The sequence below is a fragment of the Dioscorea cayenensis genome, chromosome 19 (genome assembly GCF_009730915.1).
Source record: "Dioscorea cayenensis subsp. rotundata cultivar TDr96_F1 chromosome 19, TDr96_F1_v2_PseudoChromosome.rev07_lg8_w22 25.fasta, whole genome shotgun sequence".
NCBI lineage: Eukaryota > Viridiplantae > Streptophyta > Magnoliopsida > Dioscoreales > Dioscoreaceae > Dioscorea > Dioscorea cayenensis.
Genome location: NC_052489.1, coordinates 19,703,045 through 19,716,370, shown reverse-complemented (window position 1 = coordinate 19,716,370; position 13,326 = coordinate 19,703,045). Strand labels below are relative to the sequence as shown.

At 31.9% G+C, this 13,326-nt stretch overlaps 1 protein-coding gene across 1 annotated transcript; it reads left to right on the top strand.

Moving 5' to 3' along the window:
- Nucleotides 1-2,506: 2,506 nt before the first annotated feature.
- On the top strand, nt 2,507-11,976 carry LOC120249878 (CAAX prenyl protease 1 homolog). The gene is made up of 14 exons (XM_039258567.1): nt 2,507-2,667; nt 3,366-3,513; nt 3,684-3,768; nt 3,845-3,940; nt 4,471-4,536; nt 4,701-4,799; nt 4,999-5,112; nt 5,206-5,316; nt 6,697-6,759; nt 8,106-8,198; nt 9,422-9,535; nt 10,684-10,755; nt 10,872-10,937; nt 11,679-11,976. Exons 1-14 carry the CDS (start codon nt 2,637-2,639, stop codon nt 11,787-11,789), a joined length of 1,269 nt encoding a protein of 422 aa, XP_039114501.1. The 5' UTR covers nt 2,507-2,636; the 3' UTR covers nt 11,790-11,976.
- Nucleotides 11,977-13,326: the final 1,350 nt, after the last annotated feature.

Genomic DNA, 13,326 nt, shown 5'->3' with positions numbered 1-13,326 from the left:
ATTATCCGTTTTCGCTTAGTTTATGAAGTTACCGTGTAACATTATAGTTTTCTGATTATAAATTATTGTTCTAATCTTGCTTATGGTGTTCACTACAAACAATAACTATTAATTTTCGGAGAGTATATCGATCAACAGAGGCACATTTCCACCCAACCAACAAATTGCGAGGGTGTCAATGGTGTGTGCCCATGCGCCCACGGAAGGCAACCAAAGGATGTTTAGAATCATGACGATGTATCCCATGCACACATGTGGTGGTGGCATTGGCACGTCCTAACATCGGCGAATGCACATCATTGGTTACTTCGGAAATCCAATCTAACGCACCAGGCAAAGTATATGTTCAATGGTGAGAGATGGGGAGAGATGTACTCCAATGTGGCGGAGTCGTTTAATGTCTGGATAAAAGAGACACACATCTCTTTGTAACAAACATGGTAGACTCGATAAGCTACGCATGATTCCGCTCACTCAATCTATTTGGTATTTATTATATGTACATACTGTTTATTATAGACCATTATTGTTTATTCTAATATATTTTTGCTTAATATCTTTTCGTTTCTGCTTAATATCAATAGTTTCCGTTTAAGTTCTGGTGTTTTCGTTTAAAATAACATGTTCTACTTTAATATTTCTTGCATTGTCTTGTGTGCAAAGGTTTAAGCTGAGTCATATTTATCCAAGGAATATGATGATGCAATGAATGACCCCACTTGTTGCATCAACAGAAGAACATCGTTGGTTACTATATAAATCTGATTCCTTTCACTAGTTAACCTATTTATTCAAAAGGGGAGATGGGGTTAAATATTTTCCAATGTTGTAAAGACATTCAATGATTGAATCAAGGAGGGTTGCCATTTACCTAAGACGGACATGGTGGACTCAATAAGGCAAGTGCCTATCTTTGTAAACTGGCAAAGTTTTGTATTTTATCCACTTACTCTATCAGCTTTCCACTTAAAAGTATGGATTTTCACGTAATCTAATTGGTTTTCACTTATTATATCGAGTTTTCATTTATCTATACATTGTTTATTATATTATGTTTTTGTTTAAAAAGAAAAATGTAAATCATATGTAACTGTTATTACCATCTTGTGAACATTCGCATTATATGCAACTCTCGGACGATTAGTAGTGCACGCTCTTAAATAAGTAAAAACATGAGATAATAAACAGAAACAAAGCTTAATAAGCAGAAGGATATATCAATAAATGGAATTTGTACAAGTAGCACTTTTTGTTGACAAGGTTGGTGGCCATATTTTTGTGACCTATAACAAGAGCAACATATTACATAATTTCCAAACACATTTGAACGAAAAACTGGTGTTAATAAATGAGATAATAAACGTAAACAAAGCTTAATAAGCAGAAGGATATATCAATAAATGGAATTTGTACAAGTATGTTGAAGTAGCACTTTTTGTTGATAAAGTTGGTGGTCATATTTTTGTGACCTACAACAAGAGGAACATATTATATAATTTTCAAACACATTTCAACAAAAACTGGTGTTAATAAATGGAAACTCATTACACTGTTTCTATTAGAAAATAGAATGGTGAAGAGGATGAGAAATGAGCACAAAAAATGATGCTATACACTTCCTCGGGATTAATAATCACCAAACTCTGTGTTTCTAAAGTTCACTTGACACCAAAGTCAAAATTTGTGGGCAAAGTACCTCTAACAACGTGTCCATGAGTGGGGACAATTTTGTCAAAACACATTTAAACAAACAGCGTTGGCTAATGAATGGATTTAAAAAGAATATCATAAAAAAGGAGGGATTTATATTAGATATTGAAACTTACGAGAATTTTTTTGTGGATAGCTGAATTTGAGAGAAACTTTTTGTTTATTATCCATTAAAATTTTAACAATTGAATTTATTCAAACATTCAACTATATCCATAGCAGTATATTATTTCATGACACTCAAAATTTAGTTATGAACCTAAATTAGTTTATACATGTAAAATATTTTAAGCATAGTCATAATACGGCACTAAAAATATGCGTTTCGTACGTGCTACTAATTCTATCAAAATTTTAAAAAAACTATAACATTTTGATTTTAAATATCCTTTGCGTGACTTCAGTTGAAAAAAAAAGAATCCATCTCAATAACAGTTTTTTTTTTTTAATAGGCTATCTTAATAACATTTAAAAAAATTTTACAAATTAAATAAAATTTTTAAAAAAATTATTCCAATTTTTTTAAACCTCATAATACAACATAAATAATTACAAGTCTTCCACCCAAACTATTCAATAAGCCTTTGTCATCACAATCTTAAAATGAACCGTCACACAAGATAAACCATATTATATATTATAATATATATATATATATATATTAAATTTACGAGTAAGTCAAGGATATTATCTCATCATTTGGATAACATTAATTAAAAATAAAAAGAAATTTCAAAAAGGAAAAAGTGAAGAAAATAAAAATGAAATTTTATTGATTTTTAAGCAGGTCGGCGCTCTCTCATTTTCAGTCCTCGCTTCGACGCTCTTCTCCCGCGACTAGCGTCACGAACCCCTGCTCATCGATCCCAAAATCCAACTCTCTCTTGGTTTCAGTGTGGTTTTCTCGCTCTCGATCTTTTGGAGCTATGGCGCTGCCTTACTTGGAGGCGGTCTTGGGTGAGTGATGCTCTTTTCTGGGGTTTTTCTCATCCTAATCGAATCCCTAATTCGTTTGATGCGATTGATGCTTGTTTTTGCTTCTGTTTATATGTTTGAGGTTTTTACTGCTTGAATTAGACTGTCTTTGTTGTGCTTCATCGTAGATTTCTTTTGAATCGTTGTTATATTGGTTTGGATCGTGTTCTTCTTATGGTTTTGTTGCTTGTCAGTGTTGTTGGGTGTTCCTGAGACTTGATTTGTTTTTATTTTGTTTGCTATTTCTTGATATTTGCTAGAAATTCTAAAAGTGGGATTGATAGTTGTAAAGGATGAGGAAAACGGGAAAAAGAATCTGATGTTTTTGATGGCCATGAGAAGTTATATTTTGAAGAAAGTTTTTGAAATCTTTATTGTTGTATTTCTTATTGGGTATGTTTGAATTGGGAGTGAAGATGTAAAGAAATGAAAGCTCTAGTGATGCATTTTCTTTGTTTGCTTATCCATCTTTATTATTATCCATACAATTTCATGTGTACTGATTACATTTTGTTTCATATTTTCATTTATTTTCCTTTCATTCTTATGACATATTTGCTGACCTATTTGCATGTTATAGTTATATAGGATTCTTTTCATGTGGTTTTTTTTTAGCCCCAGCATTAACATAATTACAAGACGTATAAGTTTTAAATAATATTTACTGCTTTATTTTACAGGTTTTATAGTATCAATGTACATATTTGAGACCTATCTTGATATTCGGCAACATTCAGCTCTCAAGCTGCCCACTCTACCTAAAGCACTTCAAGGAGTTATTAGTCAAGATAAATTTGAGAAATCAAGAGCTTACACCCTTGACAAGAGGTTTTCTTTTATGATTTCTTCAGATATGTCTTTCATTATGTGGTATTTTATTTCTTTAGTTAGTACGCTAGTTTATATCTAATATGTCAAATGCAAGGTTTATTTTATGGACCTACATAACTCCTTTGCTGATTTGAGATTAATCTTCTTTGTTTTGTTTTGGCCCATAGCCGCTTTCACTTCATTAGAGAAGCTGTATCCACTCTGATGGATATCACAATATTGTACTTTGGGGCATTACCCTGGCTTTGGAAGGTAACTACGCAAGCACCATATCATCCAAATGCTGCCATGCTATTTGTTATTTTTAACAAATTTGGCTTGATTGCAGAAATCTGGTGATTTGGTCCTATATTTTGGCCTCAATGCGGATAGTGAAATAATACACACCTTGTCTTACTTGGGAGTCTTCATGATCTGGTCACAGGTGTGCAAAAACTTTCATGTGGAAGAATGTACTGGTTTTGTGTCTCTTTGTTATACAAGGTTTTTCTTGTTTAAAGCTAAACTTGCGAAGTGTACAATCTATATAGACCAATCCGAGTGGACTGGTTGAAGAAGGACAAGATAGATGAAGAGTTAAACTTTAAAAAATTTTACAACTATATTTCCCATGTGAAATTCTTGATCTTTTCTGAAATTGTAAAAGAAAACATTATCCTAAAACTGAAATAATAGGAAAAAATGATGAAAAGGAGTGTTAGAAAATGTTCTTATTTCATCAGTTATCACACATGTAGTTTTCATAAACTAGACAAATTGGCTTACCTTTGTTAGGTACAACAGGGGTTACACATTACAAAGTATCACTAGTTTTAATTTAATATTTTATCTCCTGGGATGTTGTTTGTCAATTATTTATGAAGTACCTTATAATTTACCAACTGAAAAATGCCCAATCAATATTTTTTTATTTAATGATCTACTAAATTGTGACATAATTTAATTTCCTTGCAGATAACTGACTTGCCATTTTCGCTTTATTCTACTTTTGTGATCGAGGCTCGTCATGGATTCAACAAGGTTATTTACTATCTTTGATCTTTCATATCAGTTCGACATTTTTTCCCTTAATTTGAATCTCTTCTTTACTTGGCCTCTAAATGAAACATTCATCTTGATATTCTGAGGTCTGTCATATGAATTTTTTAACATATAAAAGAATTTTTTTTTTGGCTTCTTTACAGCAAACTCTACGGTTGTTCTTCTTGGATATCTTCAAAGGAATCTGTCTTTCCTTCGTGATTGGACCGCCCATTGTGGCTGCCATTATAATTATAGCACAGGTTTTCAATCTTCCTATTTCTCTCAGTCACATATGTTTAGACCAATAAGCAGTGATTAAGTCATCTCTTTCTACTTTGAAGTTATTCACTTCCTAGTTTTTCAGTTTAGACCTATTATTTTTGTTTTTTGTTATCTGTGTTGACCAGAAAGTTTCTTCATTTACTCCATCTATCTTAACATTTTTCGTATTTTTTGCAGAATGGAGGTCCTTACTTGGCCATATATCTTTGGGTTTTCATGTTTGTAATTTCCCTTATAATGTTGACACTATATCCCCTTGTGATAGCTCCTCTGTTCAATAAATTCACACCTGTGAGTATCTTGCTTTGATGTGATTCCTATACCCTGTTGCCCTGTTTTCACCGTCATCACTTTTATGCTGTCGTGATGTATTGTTCAAATCAGCTTCCTGAAGGAGAACTAAAAGAAAAGATAGAGAAGTTGTCAGCTTCACTGAAGTTCCCACTGAAGAAGCTCTTTGTTGTTGATGGTTCAACTAGGTCAAGCCACAGTAATGTGTGTTATTGTTCTAACTCAAGTTTATGACTGTCTAAGTTGGCTTTGAAGCACATGATCTATGTACCAAATTTATAACTACTTTTTGTATGTCTTGATCCTCGTTTTCATGAGTTTAATTTGATAATCTGTTTAAATTTGTATTGGAAGAGAATTGCATGAGACTGGCGGAGCTTGAACTCATTTTTGATGCTGTGACTTTCTTAAATCTATAGGATGTATATCGAATAATTTATTCATTATATAAATGATGTGCATGCTTGAGGTTATCCTAAATTGTTTGGTTGTAGTTTCTCCATTTCTAGTACACAAAGCCTCTTATTTGATAAATCTTAACTTAGATATACTGTTTAATCTCTGATTCTCCCTTCATATGATTGTAAATCTAAATACAGTTAAAAGAATAATCTAATATCTATTCTAAAGTGGAATTATAGAATTTGACTTGCTTGAGATTTACTTTGGATTGTAGCTTGTTTTAGTTACAATAAAATGATAAAATTAGATCCTAAAATTTGGTTTATGGGGTAAAAGAGTTACATAACTTAAGCATGGAGCTTCTTTGATTATTTTTTTAAATCTTTTTGGATACAGAGAGTAAGATAATCATATTTACAATGTAAAGCTGACTTGATGTAGATGACTCATTTCTATCCTATAGATGAATTGACTCATAAATTTCTGTCAGAGGTTTCAAATGGCTGGGATGATTTTCCCTCTGAGAGGGATGGCTGGTGAGACTAGGCTTTAGATGTTTTATTTGGCATTGAGAAGGCTTTTGCCTATTGATTATCAAGCCAAGTAAGCAAAGTATGAGTAGAAACTGGCTCGATTGTCATCCAATCCCTTAAAATATTTAATCCCTTTGTCTGATCCATTGAGATATCTAAATGATGAATGGATGGTCCTTGCCTTATTCTTGGAGCTATCTAAATCTAAGAAGACCTTTTTGATTCTCCAATTAAATAATAGTAATAAATAAAGAGAAAGAAAGTCTTATCAGCTGATGGTCAAACACAAAATACCAAGTGTCCATGTTATTAGCTTGCCTTTGATGCCATTCAATTAGATAAGAGCATGTGTGACATTGTGTGTAATGCATTATTAGGGCAGCACGACTTTGCAACTGAGTATTTCTTCTGGTGAAACCTTAATTTGAGTTTTTCAGTGTGTTGGCTGTTTTCCTGCATTGTTTGGATTCCCACATTGTGTGAGGAACTGCAAACTGGTTGTTAAATCTATAGAAAAAGGTTATGGTCATTGTCCTGTTGCAGCTATGGTTCTGTTTTACCTGTTGATCCATCTTTCTCCTCTTTGCTTATTAATTTGTATGCCATTGGTTTGTTTTCTGATATTGAACTTTTTTTTTTTGGGTGACAGGCGTACATGTACGGATTCTTCAAAAACAAACGCATTGTTCTTTATGACACGTTGATTCAACAGGTCTGAAAAGCATCTAGAGTCTTTTTCTAATTGTTTCTTAATAATTTTATTTTTTAAAAATGCAAGTTTAGAATACCATTTGCTATTCACAGATTCTTTTATGTTCGGCATGTTAACATGCCATTGATCTCCACTTACCTTTCTTGATTTAATCTAAAACCAAGAGAGTTGATAAACTTATCCACTGCATGCACAATTCAAGGAAATTTCCCATTTTTCAAATGGTTATTTATGTGAATTATACTTACAGTTAGAAATCCTTAAGAACTTTAGCAATTTGTCAAAAATTCTATTGTAATGGTTCTGCAACTGCTTTAGGCATTGCCCTAGCCTATGGCTCTTAGGTTCATTATTTTTGTGTTTTCTTTATAACTTTGAGTTTATAGGTCATGCAAATGTTTGTCCACTGTAATCAAGATCTCTTTCCTCAAAGAAAACATTGAAGCTCTTGTCAGAATTACAATAATGTTATGCTTTTTAGTTTTTAGACTGCATTTTTGTGAGCCCTGGAGTTGAGAAAGTTCTATAAACCAATTACTGGAATTGGGGGGAAAAATAAAGAGAAATCTTAGTTCTGGGCACATTCTTGAATTTATTTGTGAGAATTGTGTGCCATTTATTGCTTAAAGCACAAGGAAAACTCAAGCATAATTTTCTTGTTTGGTTTCCACGTATTGGCCTTTTTTAAGCTTAATTTTGCATATTATTTATGTACTGAGAATTTTGCCCAGTTTATTGGACAATGCTTTATCTCAACTTGCTATAATTTTTTACGCGCATTTCTGATATTAACTGCCACATTTTAATTGGTAGAATGATTCAATGTGGCTCTAGATTAGATATGTATTGGAATTATTCTTCTGTTATTTATTTTTCAATGGGTTTTTTTCTTTTATCTAAGTTTAGAAATTGTTTTCTTCCTTGTGTTTATGTTCACTTCCTAGTTTGCAGTGACTTGTCCACTATTAGTTTCGTTTTTTAATGTAATTTTAGTTTGCTAAAATCTATCAGACAATCAATGACTTTGTATTCAAGTGACAAAATGGCATAGCATGGTATAATGTTGTTTCCTTGCACATGCTTGCAGGAATTATAAGAACTCTTGAATTGGCTGGCAATTTCATGTAACTTTTTATAGAGTAACTAGTAGTCCAACATCGGTTTATTGGTAAAAATGGGTATGAATTTATAAGTTGGGTCTCCCGTCCTATTAGATTAAGCTCTATATTAGGTCTGGATAGTTGCATCTAAAACATTTTATAGTTCACCAAGGTTTCCTATTAACACTTACATAAATCATGATCACCATTGGATTGACTATTTAGTTCATGTGGTACATTATGCAGTGCAAAAATGATGAAGAAATTGTTGCTGTGATTGCCCATGAACTTGGCCATTGGAAACTCAATCACACTATGTACTCATTCATTGCTGTCCAGGTACAGTATTTTTGCTCAAGCCTCATGCTCTTGATCATACTTATTGCGTATCCTTCAATTATTTTTCTCATGAGTTTACTGAACTATGAATGTGATTAATTTAATTGAATGTGTATAAAGTAAATGGGATTGTTCTTTTAAATACTTTCATTACTATTGGATATATAAGTCAATATTTTTATAGCTACAGCCTACCGCACAGCTTTTTATAAGCAAAGATTTTTTTTTTCCCTTTCCAGGAAAGATGTTCAACTATTGTTTGTTATAGGAATAAACAGTACAGTTTTGCCTCAACATAAATAATGCTCTCTTGCTTGTTGGCTGGATATTAGGGAGATTGCACTGTGTTGTTGCCCAAATCACCTTTCTTTATCTATGACCAAAATTTCAATTTTGCAAAATCATCTTAATACGCCTCAATCTAAAATCATATTTGTGTGAATAATGTATATCCCCCAATAGACCTCCATATTTGGGTATATGGCCCTGGGATCAACATTCAACTGTAATCCTTTGTTTGCTATTCTTGGAGAAGATGTTAGTTCATCTCCTTCCTTGCCCACAATACCTCCTCTGTTAATTCTCCCTCTCACACTCTTTTTAACCACTTCCTTTTCCTCTCCTTTCCCCTTCATTCTCCCCCTTTTCTCTTTCTCTTGAGAGAAATAGTGACTGTTCAGATAGTTAAGGCTCTATTTTGTTTTTGAAATAACTTATGCACTAGTCCTTAATTTAGTTAAGGATATTCTTTGTGCTTTTGGCATGAAAATTTCCCTTTTTATTGGCGATTGAATTCTTGTTTTTCCATAGGCAATAGTAGATGAGCAACTTTATATCCCTGCAGTGTGACATATTGAGTAATGGTTGTTTGTTCTCTTACTTTCAATTAAGAGATGCCAATTATCTAATTGATTCCTCTCTGCTTTAGTGAGTTGAAGCATGGGAAAATATTATATGATTTTTGTTTTAAATTTATGCAAATCTTGTATGCATCAGTCTCATTTATTTTCTGGCTTGTACTATTGTTTTTGTTTTCCCTGTTGTGCAATAAGAAATGTTAAGCTGTGAGGATAATAAATTATGCACAGATCCACACTGTCACCTTGGCAAAATTGTTACCCTGAAATATGGCTGACAGCAACCTTTTTATTCTTGAATGTAAAACCATTGAATAGAGTAAGTTATTTGTTTCCTCAATGTATACCTTATTTTTTGTTTTGCAGATCCTTTCATTTCTGCAGTTTGGAGGATACACATTTGTCAGGAATTCAAAGGATCTCTTCCATAGTTTTGGATTTGATAGCCAGCCAGTAATTGTAGGCTTCATTATCTTTCAGGTAACCTTTTATTTTGTTGCCTTCAGCTGAAAAATAAGTGCCTTTATTAGTGAAAGATGGACAATGGGGAAGTTGAGTTCGATAATAAGGAGTATAAAGAAAGGGGTGAGCATGATGGGTTTTATTCATTTTCTTCCACTTGTGTCTCATGTGCTAATAGTACAAGGGGATAGATCATCCTCATAAACTGCCACGTGGCCAAAAAAAATTTAAAAATTTTAAGTCAATGCCGTTAACTATTTATGCTTTACAACGAGACCTTTGTGAAGTATTGGTACTAATATTATGAGTGCTACTTGTTACTTATTTCGATTTTATAAAAATCCCTATAAATCTGAATATTAACATGAAACATAAATTGTGTATTATGGGGGAGGATGGTGTCTATTTTTTTATTAGTTATCGCATATCTTGCAGCCTTTGTAACGTGTCATAATTTAGTGGAGCATGGAAAGTTTATAGGCTGAGAAATAATGTATAAACTATATTGTGTGATATATTATTGTCATGCTCCACTAAATCTTTTCAATTCAATACAAACCATATATAATATGCAACATAAATCTTTTCCATTCATTCAGAATGTTATAGTTAAATCTGGTGGTGGTGCTCTAAAGGGAGCAGGGAATGGGTGTCGGATATGAGAGGTAGGTTATAACGGGCTTGTGGAGGACGCTGCATGGCATGCTGCAGATGAATGTGGAAAACTGAATGTTGAAGCTGTAGCACTAGCTAGGGGCATTGCACGAGGAGAAATGACAGTAACAAAGAAGGGAAATTGTCAAGTGGAGATTCCATTGGTGGAATTGCTTTGTCACTGATTAAAAAAATAAAAAAATAAAAAAATAAATAAAGAGAATAAGCTCTTGAGTCTCAAGTCTAGGATTATGGCCATACTATGATATGAAATGGGAAATCATATTCCTGGGCAAATAATATGAATGGGTTTTAAAACAGTAATAAATTTGTAATTTGGAGAAGATGTGACCTCAAAATTGTTAAATATTAGCTGGTGCTAGGCAAATTTTTGTAAAGCATTTGGTCTCCTATTACTTCATCACCTAGTAGCACCTTCTTCTTTTTATCAACCAATGCAATTAATGGCTAGTACAGTGACAGATTGTGATCTGATTTTCTTGGTCTGTCAGTATACTGTGATGCCAATCCAGCACCTTGTCAACTTCGGTCTTAATCTTGTCAGCCGGGCATTTGAATTTCAGGTAATTTGGAGTATGACAATTTGCCTTCAATGTTCTTAATTCAATCATTCATACCTGACTGCTGGTATTTATCTACTGCTTTTGAGTTGAACTGAGTCATCTGGTCTGTGCTGTAGGCTGATGCTTTTGCTAAAAAACTTGGTTATGGCGCAGCACTTAGAGCTGGTCTTGTGAAATTACAGGTATGTGGAATATGGATATTTCCTTTGCCATTGTGCATTATTATTTTTTGTTCTGCATGTTTTTGCCTTACTGAAATAATGAGCCTTCTATGGTAAAAGGGCACCATTTATTACTAATTTTAAGGCATCATAAAAAGTCCACTCATGTCTGAAGATTGTTTGCTTAGCCGGAGTATCCAGTGAGAACAAGCTTGCAGTGAATGACTATTGATATGATTCCACTCATGTCTGAAGATTGTTTGTTTAGCCGGAGTATCCAGTGAGAACAAGCTTGTAGTGAATGACTATTGATATGACTTAAAACATATCTATTAGACTATTTCTAAAGTGAGGAGACCCTCTAACGCGGTCCAACTGTTTGTCATTTCACAATGTCAAGAAATCATCTATTTGAGCTATCTTGACAGTGATAGGCTGATAATTTATGGTTTCTTTGGTAATTAACATATCTTTTAAGTCACTTACCTAATGCATTATGTTGGACCTAAGCACTCTTTCATTGATGAGCATTCACTCACGTTCATGCCTGAGATCATCAACATAGGGTTTTACCTACTTTATTTATTACTTCCATATGTTTCGAGGAAGTTCATTTTATGTTCACACAAATCAACAACATATTGTCTCTTTACTATTGAATTAACTCAATTGTATTTGGTGCATGGGAGACTGTTCGATTTTTTTTCGTCTCGCATGTTCTTGCATTTCTTAACTCAAAATTTAATTCGCTTTTGTTTGCAGGAAGAGAACTTGTCTTCTATGAATACAGATCCCTGGTATTCAGCCTATCACTACTCCCATCCACCGTTAGCTGAAAGACTTGCGGCCATCGACCGTGATAAAGAAGATTAAATGCTAGCCTTTGGGCTAATCCGCGCTTTTATACTTGAGCTTTTAGTTTGTCACAAACAATGGTCCAGACAAAAAAAGATAGAACAATTTAATCGCAATGATGCATAGAATTTGACAGAAGAACAACAAGACAATATTTTCTGTTTTACTTTGTTGAAAATTATAATAAATAGGATGCTTGCCATAATATTTGACGAAACTTGATCCTTATTTATTTCTGTGATGCTAATTTCTGCAGGGTATTGCTATGCAGTTTTGACACAGTTAAATGAGTTGCATCATACCAGGCTACCAGCACCAACCTCATAAGCTTGGATGTATAAAATAGTTTGTTTATTATCCATGATCTGTCATTATAATAATGTTAATGTGCAGGAATAATTCTGAGTAACAAATATAGAAAGCTGTGTTCAAATATTCCTTCGAAGAATGTGTATAAAAAATAATTATTTAAAAGTGTTCATTATTTCTTTTACTGTTTTTTTAATATTAATTTGAGTCGGAATTTGAAATGTTGTATTCAAAACTATTTAATTCAATTCACTTTTCTTTTCGCATAAATCTGCCAATATTATTATTATTATTATTATTATTATTATTATTATTATGTATACATATATATAAAATGTTCTAAGAGTGATTTCAAGAATAATTTTAATATTTTCATTTATATTAAATATAGTATTAATAAGTGAAAATTTTGATTGTATTATAGGCATTTGTTTTATTGTAGGCATTGAATTAGTTTTTTGTTAAATATTTAATAGAATGTTTTAATGGAAACATATGGTAATCTGATTGGAGAGGATTTTAAGGAAGGTTTTTATTTTATTTTATTTTTTTGGCATGACATTGATTTTATCATAGTCATTAAATTGGTTTTATATTAAATCTTTCTTATTTTTTTTAAACAAGTTTTGGTACAAAAAATATTTAACAATATTTTTTTTGTATTATATTAAATATTAAAAATGCAATATATATATATGTATATATATATATATATAAAAGAGACTAATAGATACTATTAATATATTAAATAATATCTTCTAATGAAAATGAATTATAATCTCATTAGAGAGGGTTTCAAAGAAAATATTTAAACTCTTTTTAAAGAATTTTCCCCATTGCATTATGAACATATAAGATTTAATGGAATTGATTTTATCATGGGCATTAACTCAAGTTTATATTAAACATTTAATAAGACATACTCATGGAAATAGATGGCCTTTGAAAATTGAAAATATTTGCTAAATTTATTTGGAATTTAGCAAAGAAAAGAATAAACAACATTTATTTGGTATTACATAAAATATGAAAAATAAAAAAATATATTGTGTTATTAATAAAAAAATTATAATTATATGAATAAAAAATTTATGTCATTTATTTGGTATTACATTAAATTACAACATGTGCTTTACTCTTTTTTAAATTACCAATAGTTTTATATTTATTAAATAATATGGATTGAGTTTATGGAAAGATGAATAGACAATTGTAGAAGAAGATAAAAAATCTAAACTAAAAAAAA

Coding starts and splice junctions, on each gene's coding strand:
- LOC120249878 (XM_039258567.1), top strand. CDS start 2,637: ATGGCGCTGCCTTACTTGGAGGCGGTCTTGG. Junction 5,113..5,205: donor TGTTCAATAAATTCACACCT/GTGAGTATCTTG, acceptor TGTTCAAATCAG/CTTCCTGAAGGAGAACTAAA. Junction 10,756..10,871: donor GCCGGGCATTTGAATTTCAG/GTAATTTGGAGT, acceptor TCTGTGCTGTAG/GCTGATGCTTTTGCTAAAAA.